A 23,272-nucleotide genomic window follows, 5' to 3' on the forward strand; every position below is an offset into this window, starting at 1 on the left:
CCTCCTCAGGTACTCTCTCTCACTCGCTCTGTCTCTCTTCTCTCTGTTTCTCACTCTCAATCTCTCTGTCTCTCTCACTATCGCTCTCTCTTCTCTCGCTCTTTTCATCTCTCACTTACTCTCACTCTATCTCTCCATCTCTCTTCTCCCTCTATCTCTGTCTCTCGCTCCATCTCTATCTCTTCTCTCACAGCCAGCCTGAGTGGTAGCCAACTTGGGGAGAAGGTGCTAACCCCTTCGTTCCAGCCTAGGTCTCACCATGGGGGCAAGGGGTAAGCCCACAAACTTTTAAGGATAACAACTATAAGTATGGCAGGCAAACCCTGTGCGGCGAGGTCTCTGATCCTGAGAGTGGTTTCTCCTTGTAAATAAAAAAAAGACTCAATGCAATTGAGACTCGTTATCCATGAGACTCAATGCAACAATAGTGGTTTCTTCCTACTGTTCTCAGCTAAAAAATGATTGGGCTTTCTATGTATTTGAAACCTAGCCACTGAGACTCGTTCCAACTCAATGCAAGTGACCCACACGGTCTGTGCTGACTTGACCAAAGTGATCCTTGGTTGGACTTGCCTATACCAGATTGGCCAAGCAGCAAAAGATCACACAGATCTTACAGACTTTGTCGCAACTCAAGATCAAACCAAGTCCACGTCAACGGCCGATCAAGGATCATTTGTTTATGGGGCTATCCTCATTGAAGTGTTGAAACAAACAACTTTGACCACTAAACCCCAACAAGAACTGGGAAATGAGATGAGCATCTCGTGGTTTGGCTCGTAAAGTGCTTGTTTAGAGTCTTAAATAGGCTCATCTAGCTAAACATAAACAATAAGTGTATGGGAAATGAGATGAGCATTAATGATTAATGTTATTGTTATATATTTTTTCTCGTACCTTTCGGTATTTATTTATACATACTACTACTATAGAGTATAGACTATAGTTTTTAGAACTTATTGTATATGTTATTGACCTTGCACTAAATATTATAAATCTTGATTGTGTGCATAACTGATTTTAATATAAATTTTTTTTTGTTTTCAGGACAAAAAATGATGGATAAAGGGAAAGGACTTGCGTCATCTTCATCCCCACATGTGAGTTATGCTGCTAGTGTTGCTGATAGTTGTAGTGGGAGTGATGATGAGGGGTCACTATGGGTACATGTAGATAAACTTGCAAAAACTGGAGGAGGTGGGGGTGAAAACAAAAGATTTCGATGCAAGCTCTGTGAAAGAGCTTTTGTTGGGTCTTACACAAGAGTTAAAGCTCATTTGTTGAAGATACCAGAACATGGCATTTCAGGATACAAAAGAGTTGATGAGGCAATGCGAAAACAATACAAGAAAATACAAGAAAATACAAGAAGAATATGAGAAGAGGAAGACAATGAGTGATTCTTGTGTAATTAGTGTTTCATTTTTAAGCCACCAAGAAGATGCTAAAAAAGAAAAGAAAAGTGACTGTAGGAGGTAGAGGAAGAAAAACGATACAAACATTATTTAATACATATGAAAGGAACGAGATGGATAAAAAAGTAGAAAGATATTTTTATTCTAGTTCACTTTCATTTAATGCAACTAAAAATCCTTATTAGAAGGATTTAGTTATTTCTTTGGCAAATTGTAATTTGAGTGGCTATGTGCCTCTAAACTCAGAAAAACTACGAACTACACTTCTTGCAAAAGAGCGGACAAATGTTGAGAGATTGTTACAAATTAAAAAATATTTATGGAAACAAAATGGAGTTTTCATTGTTTCTGATAGGTGGACATATATTCAAAGACGTTTATTAATTAATTTCATTGCTTCTTCGCTTAGTGACCCAGTATTCTTGAAAGCAGTTGATGCATTTGGGCAATATAAAAATGCTGACTATTTGAAGGAGTTATTTATAGAAGTAATAAAAGAAGTGAGTGATCAGAAAGTAGTGCAAATCACCACAGACAACACTTCAGTTTGTAAAATTACAACATTGAGTTTGTAAAGTGAGTATCCTTATAATTTTTGGACTCTCTGTGTAGCACACAACATGAATCTGGCCCTTAAGAGCATTTGCAATTCCAAAGAAGAAGAAAATTCATCAGCATATATTCTATGTTCATGGATTGAGGAATTAGAAAAAAATATCAAACACATTAGGAATTTTGTTGTCAACCATCATCATGCTAATGCTATTCTTAATAGGTATTCTGACCTGAAATTGTTGGTCGCTGAAACACGTTTTGCGTCCATCATTGTGATGGTCAAGGGGATTAAGTGAAGAATGCTTCGGTTAGCATGATGACTTATGAGAATTGGACATTCTATCATGTTGAGGATGGTGTCAGGGCTCAAGAAATTAAGAAATTCATTGTTGATGAAGAGTTTTGGGACAAAGTCGTATATTTTCTTCAATTTACGCAATCTATTTGAGAAATGTTGAGTGAAGTTGATAAGGATGAGCCCTTGCTTTACAAAGTTTATGAAATGTGAGATAATATGATTAAAAAAATGCAAGTTGTAGTTTTCACGCATGAAGGAAAAAATCCTGCATTATATGATTCAGAATTTTTTAACCATATTCATTCAGTTTTAGTCAGAAGATGGGATAGGAGTAACACACTTTTGCATTGCATGACACATTCTCTTAATCCAAAATATTATGCAAAAAAGTGACAGAAAAGTGATATTGGTCGTGTCTTTCCAAATTTAAACCCAGAGCAATCAAGGCAGAGCAATATGTGTATGACAAGACTTTATCAAGAATCACATATTCCAAATCAAGTCACACACGAGTTTGGAAAATTTTCATTTTCGAGATTATATGGACAAACATTACTCGCGAGAGAGGAGAATAATATAGATCCTATTACATGGTGGTCAACATTTAGATCAAAAACACCTCTTCTCCAATGTCTTGCATTGAGATTGTTATCCCAGCGTGCTAGTTCATCCTGTTGTGAAAGAAATTGGCGTACATATTCTCAAATTCACAACATGAAAAGAAACAAACTCACCAGCAAGCATGCAGAGGATTTAGTATGTGTCATTGAAATCTCCAACTAATTTTACGAACCAATGATGAATACAGGTACCAATTTGCTCTCTTAGTTATTTGACTATTTCTTAGTTTTTTCATTTAAATATACTTATATTTAACATTTTCAAATTAGGTTTGTAATACAGACAATGATCATCCAAATTTTGAGATGTAAACCAAGAAGAGTGTGACTTAGAGGGAGAGCATGATTTCAACATTACAAACATGGATTTATCTGAGCCCAGTCTTCTTTCTTATGATGCATTTGATGATGAAGCAGAAAATTATTAAGATCCATTACCTCATCGTCATATACGTTGTGTACGATATACTTTTGGTATGTAATTATGCATTTTTTGCTTCTTTTGTTAGTATACTATATAATTTACTTCTTTTCTGCCTTATTTGATTGTTTTTATAATTATGGTGTTGGTTTTTATGATGTAGAATAAAATTGTAGATTGCTAATTTGATTTATTGCATGCATGTTGATGAATTGATTTGGTGATATTATGATAATTGTTTTTTATTTCATTAGTGTTACTGTTGTTAACTGCTAAAACTTAAAAATTATATATATATATATATATATATATATATATATATATATATATTTTTTTTTTTTTGCCGCACCCCCGCATCCGCACCCGCACCCATGTGACATAGACAATGAGATAATTATATTGTTTCCTACATTTCTAACAAAAGGAGCAAAGTCAATATAACATGAGATAAAACCACTATCAATAATAACTCTACTGAATCAATCATACTAGGCCTTTGAGGTTTGTTTAAGAACATACAAAGCCTTTTTAACTTTGAGAGCTTTACCATTTTCAATGTTAAACCCGGGTGAATAATCCATATAAACTTCTTCACAAAGATCACCATTAAAAAATGTGTTTTTGACATCTAACTGATAAATGAGTCATTGTTTAATAGATGCTAAAGCAATTAGGGTCCTAACACTAGATATCCTAGCAACGGATGAAAAAGTTTCTTTATAGTCAATCACATATTCTTGTGAGTATCGCTTAGTAGCCAACCTAGCTTTATACCTCTCTAAGGAACCATCACTCTTGTTTTTTACTTTAAAAACTCATCTACATCCTATAGCCTTTTTTCCTATGGGTAGGTTTACAAATTTTCAAGTGTTGGCTCTATGAAGAGCCTCTAATTCCAATCTCATAGCATCTATCAAATGGGGAGTTTGCTTAGCCTCATTGTAGTTTAAAGGTTCATGATAGGTGTAGAGTGGTATACCTGGGCAGTGGAAGAATGTGCGAGCGAGAGAGAGAGAGGGAAAAAATGAGAGAGAGAAAGGGTCGATTCACTTACTTCACAATTAGGTCTAATCACCTATTTAAGTAGTGATTAGCCTTAAAAGAAAAATTATACTAAGGTCCATTATTTTTATAAAATGCAAAGAACCACCTTAAGCATTCGACTAATCTTAACACTCCCCCTCAAGATGGAGCATAGATATCAATCATGCTCAAGATGGAGCATAGATATCAATCATGCTCAGCTTGCCACAACATTTTGAGAAGCTGGGCCTGGCAAGAGGCTTTGTAAAAATATCTGCAACTTGATCTTCAGAGATTACATGCTTAGTAGAGATATGTTCAGCTTGAACCATATCTCGTATGTAGTGGCAGTCAACTTCAATATGTTTTGTCCTCTCATAAAAAACTGGATTATTTGCTATATAAGTGGCTGCCTTGTTATCACACATCATCACCATAGGAGATAGGACCTTCACTTGAAGACCAGTCAACACTAATCGAACCCACATTAATTTAGCGACGGTTTGAGCCATAGCTCTATATTCTGATTCAACACTTGACCTAACAACCACAGTTTGCTTCTTGCTTCTCCAGGAAACTAAGTTACCTCCTACAAAAACACAGAATCCTGTGGTAGATTTTCTATCCTCTACAGACCCGGCATAATCAGCATCAGAATAAACGATTACCTCCAGAGTGCTTCCTTTCTTGAATAACAACCCTTTTCCAGGAGAGGATTTTAAGTACCTAAGTATCATCATTATAGCATTCCAATGTACCTCAGTCGGTTTGTCCATGAATTGACTAACCTTGCTTACAACCAGAGCGATGTCGGGTCTAGTAATTGTCACATACAATAACTTTCCTACCAATGAGCGGTAGCTCTTTCTGTCAACAGGTTTTGACCCCTCATCCAACAAATGAATTTTGCTCTCCATAGGGATATTTGCTGGTTTAGCTCCCAACATTCCTATTTCTTTTAGTAAATCAAGAACATACTTTCGTTGTGACAGAACCACACACTCACTGCCCCTGGCCACTTCTATGCCAAGAAAATATCTAAGTGACCCAAGGTCTTTAGTAACAAAATGTTTTTGAAGATGGGCCTTTGTAGCTGCAATATTAGTCATGTTATCTCCTGTAAGGATGATGTCATCCACATATACCACCATAACAACTATTCCTGAGTTAGTTTTCTTAATAAATAATGTGTGATCTGACGCTGATCTATTAAAACCAAACTTTGACATCACCTCAAACAACTTTTGAAACCAAGCTCGAGGACTCTGCTTTAGACCATATATCGCCTTTCTTAATCTACACACCTTCTGACACTCCCCCTCAACCTCGAACGCAGGAGGTTGCTGCATGTAAACTGTCTCAGACAAATCTCCATACAAGAATGCATTTTTCACATCGAGTTGGCACATACTCCATCCACGGTGAACAACTACAGATAGAACAAGACGAATGGTGCCCATTCGTGCAACAGGAGAAAAGGTCTCAAAGAAATCAACCCCATATGTCTGAGTATATCCTTTTGCTACTAATTTGGCTTTATACCTCTCAATTGAACCATCTGAATTATACTTAATAGTATATACTCATTTGCATCCAACAATGTCCACATCTCTTGGAGAATCAATGAGGTCCCATGTCTGTTGAGATAGTAAAACATCAATTTCATCTTGCATAGCCTGCTTCCATCGGTTGTCGAGGACTGCCTTATTATGACTCATTGGAATAGTTTCAGCTGATAAGGCTGAAATAAAAGCTTTCATCTGATTGCCGAGTCTAGCATCGGACACAAACTTAGAAATAGGGTGAAATGTACATTGTCGTGTCCCCTTCCGTAGAGCAATAGGCCTATCATCATCATCAGCAAGAATATCGTTGCTATCAGGAGTACTTATCTCAGGGGAAGAAGAAGATGGAAGCACCAGAGAAGATGGAGGTCTACGTACATACACCAATGGAGGATTGTGAAACCGTGAAGTAGGTGGAGTTGTATGCGAAAAAGAAGGCGTTGATTCCAAAGGAAAAGGAGGAATAGGAAGTGGAAAAGAATCATTTTGATCAGCTTGCAGCCGAGTACCAGTACTAGAATAGTATGGAATAGACTCCAAGAAGGATACATCCGCACTGACATATTCCCGACGAGAGATTGGATCATAACATCGATACTCCTTTTGGTTTTTTGGATAGCCTATAAATATACATTTAATGGCCTGAGGTGCTAACTTATCACGATCATGTCCAAGTTTGTACACAAAGCAAACACACCCGAATACCTTAGGCAAAAGAGGAAATAGGGGTGCACTAGGATATAGAATTTGTAAAGGAATTTGGTCTTCCACAGACGATGAAGGCATACGGTTGATCAAATAACAAGCCGTAGTAACTGCATCACCCCAATATGAGGCATGAACATTTGATTGGATCATAAGAGTCTGTGCTATGTCAAGAAGATGCCTATGTTTTCGTTCAGCTACCCCATTTTGTTGAGAAGTATAGGCACAGGAGGTTTGAGGTTGAATTCCATGATCTATGTCACATGGGTGCGGGTGCGGGTGCGGGGATGCGACACTTCCAAAAAACCCGGGTGCGGGGGTGCGGTAGGGGCAAAAATGTAAAGAAAAATTATATATATATATGTATAATTTTGAAGTTTTAACAGTTTAACATTTAACAATAAACATTGTCATAAACTCATAATATGATTCATCATGCATGCAATATATCAACCTAAATATCAAATTATCAATCAAATAAGTAAAGCAATTACATAAATCAACCTAAATATCAATCAAATAAGTATTGTATAAAAGAACTAAATTACATACTAAAGTATATCCTGATGAAGTAATGAATGTTAATAATTTTCTTCTTCATCATCAAATGCATCATTAGAAGGAATACTGGGCTCAGTTAAATCCATGTTTGTTACGTTGAATTCATGTTCTCCCTCAAAGTCACACTCTTCTGGGTTTACATCTCAAAATTTGGATGTTCCTTGTCTGCGTTATAAGCCCAATTTGAAAATGATAAATACAATACAAGTATATTTAAATGAAAACAAGAAATAATCAAATAATTAAGAGAGCAAATTAGTACCTGTATTCATCATTGCTTCACGAAAGTAATCGAAGATTTGAATGAACATATACTAAATCCTCTGCACGCTTGCTGGTGAGTTTGTTTCTTTTCATGTTGTGGATTTGAGAATATGTGCTCCAATTTCTTTCACAACAAGATGAACTAGCAGGTTGCGATAGCAATCTTAATGCAAGACGTTGCAGAAGAGGTGTTTCTGATCCAAATGTTGACCACCATGTGATAGGATCTATATTATCTTCTTCTCTCGCGAATAATGTCGGTCTATATAATCTCGAAGATGAAAATTTTCAAAACTCTTGTGTGACTTGATGTAGAAGATATGCTTCTGGAAAAAGTCTTGTCATACACATATTTTTATGTCTTGATAGCTCTGGGTCTAAATTTGGAGGGACACGACCAATACCACCAGCCCGCCACTTATTTGCATAATATTTTGGATTAAGAGAATGTGCCATGTAATGCAAAAGAGTGTTGCTCTTATCCCATCTTCCGACTAAAATTGAATGAATATGATTAAAAAAATCTGAATCATCCAATGCAGGATTTTTTTCTTCATGCATGAAAACTATAGCTTGTATTTTTTCAATCATATTATCCCACATTTCATAAACTCTGTGAAGCATGGACTCATCCTTATCAACTTCTCTTAACATTTTCCAAATAGGTTGCGTAAATTGAAGGAAGTATACCACTCTGTCCCAAAACTCATCATCAAGAATGAATTTATTAATTTCTTGAGCCTTCATATCATCATCAGCACAATAAAATATTCAATTTTTATCAGTTACCATGTTAATCAAAGCATTCTTCACTCTTTTAATCATCTTCATCATCACAATGATGAACATAAAACGTGTTTCAGCGACCTTTAAAAATTTCAAATCAGAATGCCTATTAAATATAGCATTAGCATGATGGTGGTTAACAACAAAATTCCTAATGCTTTTGACATTTCTTTTTAAATCTTCAATTCATGAACATAAAGCATATGCTTGTGAATTTTTTTCTTTTTTGGGGTTGCAGATGCTCTTTAGGCCTAGATTTAAGCTGTGTGCTACACAGGGAGTCCAAAAAATATGAGGGTACTCACTCTCCAAACTCAACGCTGCACTTTTACAAACTGGAGCGTTGTCTGTAATGATTTGTACCACTTTCTGATCACCCACTTCTTTTATCACTTCTATAAACAATCCCTTCAAATACTCTGCATTTTTATATTCTCCAGATGCATCAACTGCTTTTAAGAATATTGGGCCACTAAGCGAACAAGCAATGAAATTGATTAATGGACGCCTTTGAATATCTGTCCATCCATCAGACACAATAGAAACTCCATTTTGCTCCCATGAATATTTTTTAATCTCTAGCAACCTCTCCACATTTGCCCTCTCTTCTGCAAGAAGTGTGGTTCATATTTTTTCTGAATTGGAGGCACATAACCACTAAAATTACAATTTGCCAAGGATGTTACTAAATCCTTCCAATAAGGATTTCTAGCCGCATTAAATGGGAGTGAACCAGAATAAAAATACCTCCTAACTTTTCTATCTAATTCTTCTCTTCCATATGTATTGAATGTTGCTTGTATCGTTCCTCTACCTCCTACATTGACTTTTCTTTTTTTTTCAGCATCTTCTTGGTGACTTACAAATGACACACTGACTGCAGAAGAATCGGCCATTGCCTTTCTCTTCTCATATTCTTCTTGTATTTTCTTGTATTGTCTTCGCATTGCCTCATCAACTTTTCTGTAAGCTGAAATGCTATGTCCTGGTATCTTCAACAAATGAGCCTTCACTCTTGTGTAAGACCCAACAAAATCTTTTTCGCAGAGCTTGCATCGAAATCTCTTGTTTCCACCACCTCCTTTTCCAGTTTTTGCAAGTTTATCTACATATACCCATAATGGCCCCACATCATCAATCCCACTGCAACTATCAACAAAACTAGCAGCAGAACTCACATGTTGGGATGAGGATGATGCAAGTCCTTTCCTTTTATCCGTCATTTTTATCCTGAAAACACAAAAAAAAGTACATTAAAATTTTCAAATCAATTCGAAAACACAGGGAGAAGGGGGGGGCTCTGCCCCTCCCCTGCCAACCCAACAAGAGAGCGAGAGCGAGGGGGGCTCGGCCCCTCCCCTGCTGAAAACAAAGGGAGCAGGGGGGGGCTCAGCCCCTATCCTGCCGACCCAAAAAGAGAGCCAGAGGAGGGAGGGGCTCGGCCCCTCCCCTGTCGACCCAAAAAAAAAGCCATATGGGGGAGGGGCTCGGCCCCTCCCCTATCGACCAAAAAAAAAAAAAAACAGATGGGAGAGGGGCTCGGCCCCTCCCCTGTCGACCCCCCAAAAAAAACAGATAGGGGAGGGGCTCGGTCCCTCCCCTGTCGACCAAAAAAAAAAAACAGATCGACCCAAAAAATAAAACAGATGGGGGAGGGGCTCGGCTCTGTCGACCCCAAAAAAAAAAATCGACCCAAAAAAAAACAGATGGGGGAGGGGCTCGACCCCTCCTCTGTTGACCAAAAAAAAAAAACAGATGGGGGAGGGGCTCGGCCCCTCCCCTGTCGACCCCCAAAAAAAAATAGATGGGGGAGGGGCTCGGCCCCTCCCCTGTCGACCCAAAAAAAAAAACAGATAGGGGAGGTGCTCGGCCCCTCACCTGTCGACCCAAAAAAAGAGCCAGATGGGAGAGGGGCTCGACCCCTCCTGTGCTGAAAAACGAGGGAGCAGGGGGGGGGCTCAGCCCCTCTCCTGCCGAACCAACAAGAGACCGAGAGGGGGGGGGGGGGGTGCTCGGCCCCTCCCTTGCCGACCCAAGAAGAGAGTGAGAGAGGGTACATACCTGCGAAAGGAGAGGAGGAGCCGAGAGGAGGAGCCTGGGCGGCGATGTGAGAGAGCTCGAGCTCAGGGGGAGAGAGAGGAGAGATTAGGGTAAAATTTTTTTTTGCCCTAATCCTCCTTTTCATCGAGGATTTTTTTTTACGCCCAAATAGTGGACAAAAATGACCCTGGGTGCGTTGACCGCACCCAGGGTCATGTTGATCGCACCCGGTGCCGCAGTCGCACGCGCACCCGCGTCGCGTCGCGTCGACGCGGGTGCGGCATCTGTTTTGCCGAGTCCCTGTGACATAGTCCATGATCCCAATAAAATTGCAATAGAGCTTTGGTTTTAAATTCAAGAGCATTGTCAGTGCGAATAATCTTGACAACTGAATCAAACTAAGTTTTTATTTCAATGATCAAAGATTTTAGAATATCTGGAACTTCAGATCTTTCTTTTATTAAGAACACTCAAGACAACTTAGAGAAATCATCGACAATGACTAAATAATAACGACACTGAGTCGTGGTAGGAATCTTACTAGGACCCCATACATCAACATGAAGAAGTTCAAAGACCTTATTACTGGACTGACTCTAACTAGAAGGGAACGAACTCCGATGATGCTTGCCCAACTGACATGCTTCACATTGGAATAATGTAGTAGACAGAATCTGAGGAATGACACGATGAAGCTTTGACAATAAAGGATGTCCAAGACGACGATGCCACTGAATAGGACTCGAAGAAGAATCAACTGCAGCATAGCTGTTTACCACACGGTGATGTAGGTAGTAGACTCCATTTTCTTCATAGCCTCCACCCATCTTCTTCCCTGTCAGCATATCCTGAAAATGACAGCACACAGGATCAAATATCACCCTACAATTTAGCTCTTTTGTAAGACAACTCACTGAGAGTAAACTTTGAGGAAAAGGAGCATGAAGGGTATTTTTCAAATGCAAGGAAGAGGATATAGAAACATTTCCCTGACCGATAACCGGGGAGGAACTCCCATTAGCTAATGAAACGCCCTGATGTGCAGTAATAACTTTTAGATCTGAAAATTTTTGAGAGTTTCCACAAAGATGTCTGGAAGCACCAGAGTCAATAATCCACTTACTATCATTGGAAGAACGATGGACTCCGGAAGAGTAGACCACACCAGCTACAGGAGAAGAACTTGAAGGACGATTAGAGACCAACTCTTCATATTCTGCACGACTGAGAGTAATAGATTCACTAGGAGAATTGGTTTCATGCTCCACCTCCAGTTTTGTAGCATTAGCTTTTGGAGCATTTTGCTTCAACGGAGAGACTGCAGGCTGTCCATGTTTATCCCAGCACCGATCTTCTAAATGTCCTGATTTCCCATAATAGGTACATTGGAGTTTACCTCTACCTCCTATACCTCTTCCACGACCTCTACCTCTAACATTCATAAGATTTCCTCATCCATAACTAGATGGAACAACCAAAGCATATGACTGAGATGCAGGTTGAGATTGTGGAAGAGAGATGGCAAGTCTGCTCAACCGATTGTATGCATCAGCGAGGGTAGGAACATCAGATCCGGTCAACATTTGGACTTTAGCAACTGTGAATTCTGATGATAGGCATGTGAGGAACCGAGCAACCGTAGTTTGTTCTTGATGATCCTTCTGGATTGAGCAACACAGAGGTCTATGAGCATTGAGTCTCTCAAAAGCAGCCTTAACAGATGCATAGTACTGGGACAAGGTTTGATCACCCTGCTGTAAATTATAGATCTCCTGTTCAACTTGGAGAATACGACTCACATTCGTTTCTTGAGAATATGTATCTCGAAGATTATCCTACATTTGTTTAGATGTATTATAATAGATTAGGTCATCTGCAATATGTGGCTCAATACTATTCATGATCCATGACATCACAATGTCATTATCTTCTTCCCAAGTAGTATACTTTCCGCTTTTATCATTTGACTCAGATTCCAATAAAATGTGTTTTCTACGATGTCCAGACACCGACATCATAAACATCCTGGACCACCTAGCATACTTTGTTTCATTCAATTTAACCGATGAACCATATGAGAAAGGATTGGCAAAGGACTTGTATTCCCCAATAGTCTCATGCTTGTAATCAGATTTGGAAGCTTCACCCATAATATTTAAACCACGATACACTGATGAACGAGGATGGTTTTCGCAACACGACACCCAGATTTGTGTCAGACAAACAATAATAAACTGATCTGTGTTCCAAAAAAAAAATGCAGATTCAACCTTTAGATCTGTGACAGACTATACGGAGATCAACAAAAAAAACTGCTTCAATGGTTGATAATGACAACCTTCAGATCTGTGTTAGGACTTTACACAGATCAACAACACAAAGAAAAATATTTGCTTCAATATACGACGACGACACCCTTTAGATCTGTGTCAGATTTCACTATAATAAACTGATTTGTGTTAAAAAAAAACTACAGATTCAACCTTCAGATCTGTGACAGACTTTACACAAAAAAACTGCTTTAATAGACTACGACGACACCCTTCAAATTTGTGTCAGATTTTACACAGATCAGTGACAAAATAGAGGTTGTTTTTGCTGTCATTCCATCCTTATCAAACACGATCTGACTTAATCCCTGTCTCCCACTCCACGACATCAACGTAGTGTGCATATCCACACTCACCAGATCGGGTTGACTAAACATCCATTGTAGATCTGAGTGGACTTTGCAACGATTTGTAGATCTGATTACAGATCTGAGTCATGACGTTGGTCAGACTACAGATCTGTTATCAGATCTGTACCAAAATAAAACCAATCAACTAAGGCTTACCCGATCGTCAGCGTGTGATCTCCCTTCATGCGATCTTCAGATTCACACGTACCTTACCCGATCCTTCTGCAAGTGATCTCCCGATCCACAATTGTACAATTTTCTTCACGTAAGGATTGAAGAAGATCGAGAGGTCACGTTTCCAGAAGCGTTGGCTCTGATACCATGTAGAGTGGTATACCTGGGCAGTGGAAGAATGTGCGCGCGCGCGCGCGCGCGAGAGAGAGAGAGAGAGAGAGAGAGAGAGAGAGAGAGAGAGAGAGAGAGAGAGAGAGAGAGAGAGGGTCGATTCACTTACTTCACAATTAGGTCTAATCGCCTATTTAAGTAGTGATTAGCCTTAAAAGAAAAATTACACTAAGGTCCATTATTTTTATAAAATGCAAAGAACCACCTTAAGCATTCGACTAATCTTAACAATAGGCATGAATGGTTATAAGACAAGTCCTATATCTTGGGGAAAAGGATTCTTAGGCCACAAATTTATTAGGAGGCCTAGAGATCCTCTGAGTCTTTCTAAGTAGGGGTTCTACAATAGGTTCTTCTAATGATTGACCTTGTGAGTATTTTTTAAAGGCACATGGTTGACTTTCTCCTTGACACCGAGTTTAAGTACGAATTTCATTAGAGGTTTCATTAATAGAATTATCCCCATTAATATCAAGAGGATTTTCCTCATCCATACATTCAATAATATCACAATCATTTGTACTAGATGCTTCAGTATTTTTCCTAGGTAATAGGTCAAATAGAAAGAGTAGTGAATTTCCTTCTTAGGATAACTTTGATTAAATCCATTTTGATATTCCTAAAAGGTCACATTTCTTGAAATATATAGTTTATTATTTTTGAAATCATAACAACTATATCCTTTTTTATTTTCTCCATATTCAATAAAAACACATTCTATGGCTTTTGGTGAAAGCTTCTCATTTCCTTGAAAGAGGACAAAGCATTTGCAACCAAAAACCTTTAATCCTTTGAAATCTGCTGATATTTAAAGAAGAAATCAAAATATGAAACCAATGTTGTAAGTATCATACCGTACGATATGATACGGTATGGTACAATACGTATCGTTACTTTGGGCCTAATTGATACGATATGCACCCGTATCGAGATATAGATGTGTATCATACCCTATCAGGTGTATCGTACGATACACCCCGATACAAGGTATATCTTACAATACACAATTAGTGCATTTTATATTGCACCAAATTTTTTTTTTTGAAATATATAAGAAGACTCCTTGAGGTGAGTTTTTGTTTGCTCCTAAAGAACTTGAGAGTGATTTAGGGCTTGATTTCTTGCAAGAAAAAGAAGTCTTCATTTTTGTTTGAACCTAAAAAAAATGGTTACGTAAAATTTTTAAGCATTGAGAAACACTTGGGTAATTTGTTTTTGTTTATGTAAACATGCACTGCTATGGATCTTATGACTTGTTAGCTTAGTGTTGTTTATTATTTCACAATTTACAATTTTCTTATGAGACATGCATGCCATTCATAGCAGCTCATGGAGACATAAATGCTTCATATGTGGTTTTATGTTTGTATTTTGTTAAATTCATCAGTGTTTCATGTGATATGATTTTTTTCAGAAATTTTACTATTTTTTGATTTTTTTTATTAAAAATTTATGATATGATATGATACAATACGATGTTACTTTGGGCCCGATCGATACGGGTAACGATACAATACTTACAACCTTGGGTGAAACATTTTTAAGAGAAGAGAAAGGCATCCTATTGGTTGGATATATAGCGGTAAGTACGACTTCGGCCCAAAATTTTTTTGGAGCATCCTTGAAAATTAGTAGAGAAAGGCATTTTTGGAACATCCTTGAAAGGCATCCTCTTTGCATGACCGTTTTGTTGTGGGGGTTTTGGACAAAATCTTTGATGAATAATTTCATTTTGTTTCAAATAACTTTGAAATTCATTTGACATATTCTCCACCCAAATCTGATCGAAAAGTAGAAATATTGGTTTCAAATTGATTTTTGATAAGCATGTGAAATTCTTTAAAAAAAGAGAAAAATTGTGATTTAAACCGAAGGAAGTATACCCATGCATATATAGCGAAATCATCAATAAAAATAATATAATAGGAATATCCTCCTTTTGACATGACCGACATCGATCTCCATAGATCTGAATACACCAACTCGAAAGGTCTCTTAGAGACAAAATTTCTACTAGGAAAATGGGAAGTATGCATTTTTTCAAGAATGCAATAATTGCAAATGAATTCTTTTCCATTACAAAAAGTCTCAAAAAAGGGGAAAAGATACAATTTTGAGGCACTAGGATGGCCAAGTTTTTGTGCCAAGTAGTTGCATCTTTGTTTTGAACATGATTACAAAAAGACTTGGATGAAAGAGACAAAAGGTCCATATTGTAGAGGTCTTCTCTCCTATGGCCTTGCCCAATCAGCTTTCCAGACTTGAGATCTTACACAAAGCAATCCGTAGGTGAAAAAGAGACTTTACAACCATAGTTGAAATTTTGATAAACTAAAAATAAGTTTAAATTTTATTTTGGAATCATTCTAATTTTGGGAACACAAAATTCATTTGAGTTGTTCAAAACTTTTTTTAAGTTTCCAATTCCCTTGACTTCCAAAAATGTACCATCGGTACTAAAAACAAGAGTTATAAGAGTTGGTGCATTGATCAGATAGAAGAGATGCATTCAGAGTCGTGTGAAAAAAAGCACCCGAGTCAAGTATCCAAGAAGACATACCGGGAGGAGTTGAAGAAAAAATTGTGGCTCCGGACGCGGATGGGGTAGAGGAGTTGGATTTCATAAAATGTTGGAGAACCTCCGTCAATTGAGCAATGAATTCTTTAATATCCCCTCCTTATGCTCTTCACTTGATTTTGTTGTCTTTTCTCCAACGGTGGCTTCCTTTCTTTTGAGCTTAAGACAATCAGGTTTGATATGTCTCAGTTCATTACAAAAGTGACATGATTTTCTTTCTTCCTCTATAGTTAGGTCTCCCAAAACGAGGAGGCTTGTATGTTTTTAGATTCCCCCCCTCCCCCACCCCCCAGTCTTGAAACCGCATGTACTTCATCAACCTCCTTGGTCATGGAGAGGCAGGTATCTTCTTGACATAGTTCGGCAAGTGCTTCATTTAGAGGAGGTAGAGAAGTTCTATGAAGTAAGGAACCACAAACTTGTTCAAATTTTGGGTGGAGCCCATGAAGGAATTGAAAGAAGTGTTTATTTTCAATTTGGCGTTGCCTCAACTCAATAGCCCCTCCTTCCCATTGAGGTTCAAGAAGGGAAAGTTCATCCACAATGGAGACAAAGTACTATAGTAATCGTGAACATTCATATCGGCTTACTTAGTGAATCTCTCCTTCTCTTGCAAGAAATATTACTTAGCATGATCCCTTTGTGTGTATGTCTTTCATAAAAAACCAAACCTTGTTTGCTTTTCTAGGTTGGCATAAATTTTGAGCTCAACACTCCTTATAAACCATGCTAATATTTTGGCATGCTCACTTTCCCAATCCTCCACCTTGGTTTGATATTCTTAGATGACTCTTTCTTTTTCTTTTTCATTTAGAGCCTTCTTTTGATCTCCTTCCTTTTTGGTAAGTTTAAGTTGTGGCTCAGGAACCGTGCCATTAACATAACCCAAAAGTTTCTTTCCTTTGAGGTGATTTTTCATAGTGGACGCCCACTTCATATAATTTGTTCAATTCAATTTGAATGAAAGATCAATCCTTGAGTCCTTTTTGGCCATGGCGAAGAGAAGAGGGAAAAGGAAAGAAGAAGAGTGAAAGAATGTTGAAGAGCACGATCACCATTAACACGAGCACCATGATCAATAAGGCCCAAAGGTTCAATTACCAGAGGGCAGGGCTCTGATACCATGCAATAAAATTAAAGTGTGGACAAGGGAAATGTCACTTAAGGGCTACAAGAGTACAAAGTGTGCACAAACACAAAAGCCACTAATGGGAAAATACAAAAAGCCACAAGGCACACACAAATCACTCACCAAGTGAGAGAGAGCACAAGTAAAAAATAAATATTTATTTATGAAATGCTTAAGAAAATCATTAAAGGAACAGGGACAAGGAGTCCCTTTATATACAACAAAAGGGAGCCAAGGGAGCTCCCAACGACTCTGGTCAAAAGGTCATAGAGCCCCTAGGCTTAGATGAAAGGATAAATAAAAATAAAGAAAATATAAAAAAAGTCAAAACTGTCCCTAGAAGACAGGACCTATTACATGAGGAAAAGACCAAAATACCCCTAGAGGCATCACCTATTACAAGCCAATAAAAATTAGTATATATATATAACAGTACTCTTATCAGGTCCACGAGAATTAGCTTCAGGCGATCATAAAGTCTGTATGTTTATCTTCTTGTGACAAATGGTTATCATGTCAAGAATTTCGGTAGGCCACTTTTTCTCTCGATCTTTGCTTATTTCTTTATTACTAATGTAAGCAAGAAACTGGAGATATAGAAAATGGATTACACTCTTGAATAAACAAGTCCAATCTCATGATATATGCTTATCCTTATCAGCAGTGCTATAATCTTATGGAAAAGGGGTCAAAGCCATACTCATCTTTGCATTTTGAATTTTAGGCTGCACATAGATGTATAAATGCTCAAATAACTTTTTCTGGTTTAATTTTTAAATTGCAGGTTTCTTCAGATGACATGTTCTGTGGTTTGCTTGTTGAATCTCCTCCTGCAGATGACTTTGATAAGCGAGATATGTTCTGCCTTTTCATTTTTCCTGGGAGCAATCCGCATAGGCAGGTACTTGATGGTCTTATGAGTTTTGTTATATAATTCATGCTGAATATATATTCTCTTGGAAAATATGGACAATTGATAACTGAAGGAACCTAATTGTCAATTGTCATTTGATTTAAGTGGATTAATCTAGAAATTTGTGGGCAAGTTTTATCCAACGCCCCTTTTAGGAGGGGAATAAAATTGCCATCTAAGTAACATCGGTAAGGCAGGGTTCAGGTTCAGAGCATACAAAATGGCAATTTAAAAAAATGTGGGTATTGGAATGTATTGGTTATATATGTATAAAAATAAAAAACATATGTATATATATATATATTGTATATGTGTATGTATAACAGTCAATAACCAACAAAAGAATAATTCAAAAATCAAATAACAACAAATAACTTAACAAATTAATGTACAAAATTCAAAAGCCTTCATCGTTTTGTTTTCCTAACATTGAATCTGGAGAACTGTGTGTGTGTGTGTGTGTGTGTGTGTGTGTGTGTGGTGTGAAGTTTCTCAGCATTCGCCTGGTTTTCTAAAATGCATCATGTGGGCATGCTGTTTGGTGGAATTGAAATAAAGCTGGATTTGTGGCTTAGGGTAACATAAATGCCTACAGAGCTCAAACTTTTCCTGTGGTAAAGCTCCACTATATTTGGTCTTGTTATTCCTGGCCTCTTATAAGGCATGTGCCTACATTATTTGGGTGTAGAGTATGCATGAAAATCCAATAGATTAGAAACAATCACTACAAACATGATTTGAAGAGTTACTGATGCAATCAGAGTGAGATTATGTGAGAACTTCCACTGATGATGCTCTCTTTGTGGAAAGGGGAAAGTAGTGCATCTTAATCATATATGTTGATGATATAACAGTTCTTGAAACTGACTAAGATGAAATTCAAAGGTCGAAGGATAATAACCATCATCTATGTAATCTCAGGGAGTTGGGAGATCATCATTACCTTCTTGGAAGTGAATTGGCAAGAACAGGAGATATTACCCTTTTGTAAAGAAAGTATGTACCTATCCTGCTTAAATAAATCAGAATACTTGGGAGCAAATGGATAAACCGATCCATTAAAACCCTAAAGTTAAAAAGACTTCCAATGAGGCTCTCTCTGGGAACTGGTATCTGAGGTCAGAATTGAGAAATTGTGTTAATAAGACATTTTGAGGAGTTGAGGAGGCAGTTGCATCATTTGTATTTGCACCCAAAAGCTAGAGGAATGGCAGGAATTAAGGGATTTCACTTTTCCATAAGCTATCCCTGACGCCAAGCTCCCAAACTCGTCCTAAGTAGTTTGATCAGCATAGTAGGCTCAGGGATATAATAGTATTGGACAACAGAAGGACATAAAAGCAAGGTTGTAGGATAAGGGAAATATGTGGGATCATTTCATAGCTTGGGTTCACCAACTCAGTATGTAACCTTTTGCCTCATACTCTGTGAAGCTTTGGGATAATTGCCTTCAATATTAATATAAAAAACAAACATATTACATGCTACTTCTAGGGGTGGCAATCGTGTCGGGTTGGCGGGTCGACCCGACGGGTTGGCGGGTCGACCCGACGGGTTGGCGGGTCAGCATACCTCAACCCGAACCCGACCCGTTTATTAAACGGGTCGGCTGTGGCAAACACAAACCCGGCCCGTTTAATAAACGGGTAACCCGACACGACCCGCCAACCCATTTAATAAATGGGTTGGATCGGGTAAACGGGTTCTCAGGTTCGCGGGTCGGGTTGGCGGGTTGATCCACCTGCCTAACCCGTTTATTAAACGGGTCATCCGGGTTAGGCGGGTTGACCCGTTTATTAAACGGGTTCGTTTTTTCCAAACCCGAACCCGCCTAAGAGGCGGGTTGGCGGGTCGGGTTGGCGGGTCGTGTCAGGTTTTGCCACCCCTAGCTACTTCTAACGTAACTCTACCAATCATTCTATCATGAAAATGAATAGCTCCATCATCCAAAGTTCTTGTGTTGACACAAAAGATTGGAATATGGTGTATGTATTTTGTGTCAAATTGCAGCCAGAAAACCAGCTGTGATCCACAAACCATCAGTGCATGCTAGGGGCTTTATAAGTCACTGAGGGGGACAAGAAGCAAAGGTAGGGCATCATGTCAGGATATGAGGGGACTCTATATACAGTTTTGGAGGTGTTGCGATGTGAGGGATAGGTCGAGTTATGAGGATGTCTGTCATGGGAGAAGCAAGAGGATTCTGATAGGTTGGAAATTTGTCACTTTGCCAAGAGTGTATCACAGTTGAAAAGGATGAGCATTTGATGGTGTGAGATTTAGACGAGAATGACATGAAAACTTAATGTACTAGGATGAATGCATAGGGGAGCAATGGGTATTCTGGGGTTTTTTGAAGGTGCACTTCTTATTTGAAAAGAAAGTGAGAAGCATTGCATGGTTGATGTTTCTGCATGGACTGAGGTCCACTAATTGTCAAGGCATCTCTTTCTTTGTGCTGAAGGTTTCTTTAAGAAGAAACCATTTTCCTAGTATATACTCAACTTTGAAAATGGTGATTTCAAGTACATGTCCATTCCTCAGGAGGTCAATCTTTGATCTTGTAGAGAAGGTGCATACTTATCAACTTTGGTGCTACCTTTGTCACAAAATGGTGGATGCATCATGCAACTAATTGCTTTCCTCTCTCTATGGTCACACTTTCATTAGCCACAGAGACTTGGTGACTATTGCATAGATTAATATCAGAAATATTTGATGTCGGTCACCCCAATGACAATATGCAAACCTCTTTTCATGTTAATGGCAAGACATCATTGCCAGCGCCCACACCAGGCCTTATTCAAGAATGGGATGTCTGCATTTGTATTTAGGACTGTCAGGATGTATCTACTGCATTTATGTAAAACCTTTGTCTGACCAAGAACTTCAGTTGGAACCTATGTCACAAAGATATGGATACAACCTGCCTCAAGATCTTTTTGAAAAATAGGACACAACGTCATGGTTTTTTTAAATTTTTGACTAATAAAAAAACTATTTCTGTTATTTTGACATATAAAAATGAAATCTTTATTAAAAACATTAAAACAATGTATGTGTCAGCATGTCATAGCATATCTGACTTGTCATCCATGACAGAGCCTCTAAGTGCCACTGTGACATAGGTGGGAATTGACCGAAATGCCTCTGTGACATAGGTGGTTAAGCATTAATCTTTTAGAATGCTTTAGGTATCTAAAGCTAATTACAGATCTACCCTAAAACAATGAATATATTCATCTCTCCAAGTGAAAAAATAGTATGTTCAATATTAATTACATGACCAGCTCATTTCATGGTTAACATTGTCTCCTTTAAAATTTCTTATCTACTATCATGTCAATTTTGCATGCATTAATGTTCAAAGCAATAGCTGGGCTTTATGATCAATGAACCTAGCATCCATACCATATATCTTTGGATGATTAGATTATTATGCATATCATCTTTATTCAAAGAAGAACTCTGAAGTTTCGTTATCTTCAGTTAGTTGGTCTGCTGTAATGGGAATGGATTTTACATTAGAAACTAACAGTTGGATTCATTGCTTGATGACCTCTAACCACCGGTTGGATAGATTATTGTGCATTGCTTGTAATTGTAGTTTCCATGTTTCGCCTATGCTTGTTTGCACTCTTACTATTATGAATTTGCTATAGGTTTTCATCAAAGAGGTCGTCTTTCTTATTGATACAAGTGAAAGCATGCATGGAATTCCACTTGAAGAGGCTAAGCGTGCTTTATCAGCAGCACTTTTGAAACTTAAATCTATAGACTCCTTTAGCATTATAAGTTTCAATGAAGGCATTTGCTTATTTTCATCATCTTTAGAGCCTGCAACGGAGAAAAAGATAGAAGCAGCCAATCAATGGCTAGATGAGAAGTGTCTAGCCACTGGTGGGACGAACATTCTTCTTCCTCTAAATGAGGTACCACCTCCTTTTGGCTTTATTCTTTTTCTGAAACATCTTCAACGCACATGTATCAACTTGAATTGTTGGTTCTATCTTGATGTTCTATATGTTCTGAAATCTTTTCAACTTGATTATTCTAAAACATTGATCTTACTAACAGTAATAATTGTTTTTTCTTTATATGTGAGCTTCTGCAGGCTATAAAGATGTTCTCCAAGTCCCCAGCTCGTGTCCATCATATATTTCTCATAACTGATGGATCTGTCAAGGATGAAAAGAACATTTGCCATGTTCTGCAAAACCATATAAAAAGCATGGGATTAAGCTCACCTCGTATTTCAACATTTGGTGTAGGTAAAGAATTAGGATATATCATTTTGATTACTGTTTGTCGAGCTCTCTTGCAAACACTTTCTAGATTCATCACTACTATGAGGTTTTTTTCTTGTAACAGAGAAAAAAAAGAATGGTAATAATAGAAGTTCTGTCTTCATTTGCAAATATTGTGGATTCACTATTTCTTGCTTAAGTTCTTCCATTTTCCTTTTTTGTTGGTTGGAGTTTCTAAGGGGTTATTTGCGTCCTGTTGGAAGCCCCAGTTTCCACAAACTCACATGGACTATGTGAATGCTACAAAACATGGGACTCAAACTCCTTCTCCAGTGACTTTTGTATAGACTGGACCCATTGGATGTCATATCGTGGCCTATCTAATATTTACAATGCCTCAAGTCCAGTTATTTGGCTTTGAGATTGTAGCTTTTTGACCATGACATATTGCTTCATTCCAAGTTTTTATTTGCTGTGATTCTATAAAAGCTACCTTTTCATCAATAAATAGGTCTGTCGACTCTGTCCAATGCCAGGTTTTCTCGTGTAGCTATAACGCTTTACTGGTGACCCACTGTTATAAGTGTTCAATGTCCTATTTAGTTGAAATGAACCTACCAAGCATACCAGGGTCTTTGGGTTTTAGAGACCCATGACTCAAAATACTGGCGATCATGTGATTATTTTCCAATCAAATACATAGTTTGTGTTGTGTGCTGTGCTTATAACTGCCCATACTGAGCACAAAACTGACCTCTTCTCGTTTTTTTTTATGATAATAGTTTGAGAAAAAGTACCTTGACAGCACATTCTACACTAATAGAGCTGCAGTGTTTAACTCAAGCATAATATGTATCTACCATCACCTGGACTGATGCTGATTTGATTGAACTGGCAGGACTGCACTTGTCATTTTTAGTTACTAGTAGAACCGGATACTAATTTATTATAGATCCTATGTGATACAATCAGAATTAGATTTTTGAATGAATGATGGTGATTCAGACATATTCACTTGCTTGGTAATCAATCATTTTCATGCAAACTATTTTGATACTTCTTATAAGTGCAGTGATTAAATAAAGATATGGGTCACGATAGTAACTCGTTAATTCTTAAATAATTTG

The 23,272-nt window shown here is 37.9% G+C and overlaps 1 protein-coding gene across 2 annotated transcripts in view; it reads left to right on the forward strand.

The window, feature by feature from the left end:
* LOC149827466 (inter-alpha-trypsin inhibitor heavy chain-like protein) overlaps positions 1-23,272 on the forward strand; it is a 76,094-nt gene that overhangs the window by 23,168 nt on the left and 29,654 nt on the right. For both annotated transcript variants that reach the window (XM_090019383.1, XM_090019384.1), the window contains exons 5-7: positions 17,770-17,886; positions 21,561-21,830; positions 22,013-22,169. In XM_090019383.1, coding sequence (XP_089875509.1) covers positions 17,770-17,886; positions 21,561-21,830; positions 22,013-22,169 — 544 coding nt within the window. The remainder of the gene's footprint in view (positions 1-17,769; positions 17,887-21,560; positions 21,831-22,012; positions 22,170-23,272) is intronic.

This window comes from Nuphar pumila, chromosome 10, assembly GCF_984573655.1.
Source record: "Nuphar pumila chromosome 10, dmNupPumi1.hap1.1, whole genome shotgun sequence".
Taxonomy (NCBI): Eukaryota; Viridiplantae; Streptophyta; class Magnoliopsida; order Nymphaeales; family Nymphaeaceae; genus Nuphar; species Nuphar pumila.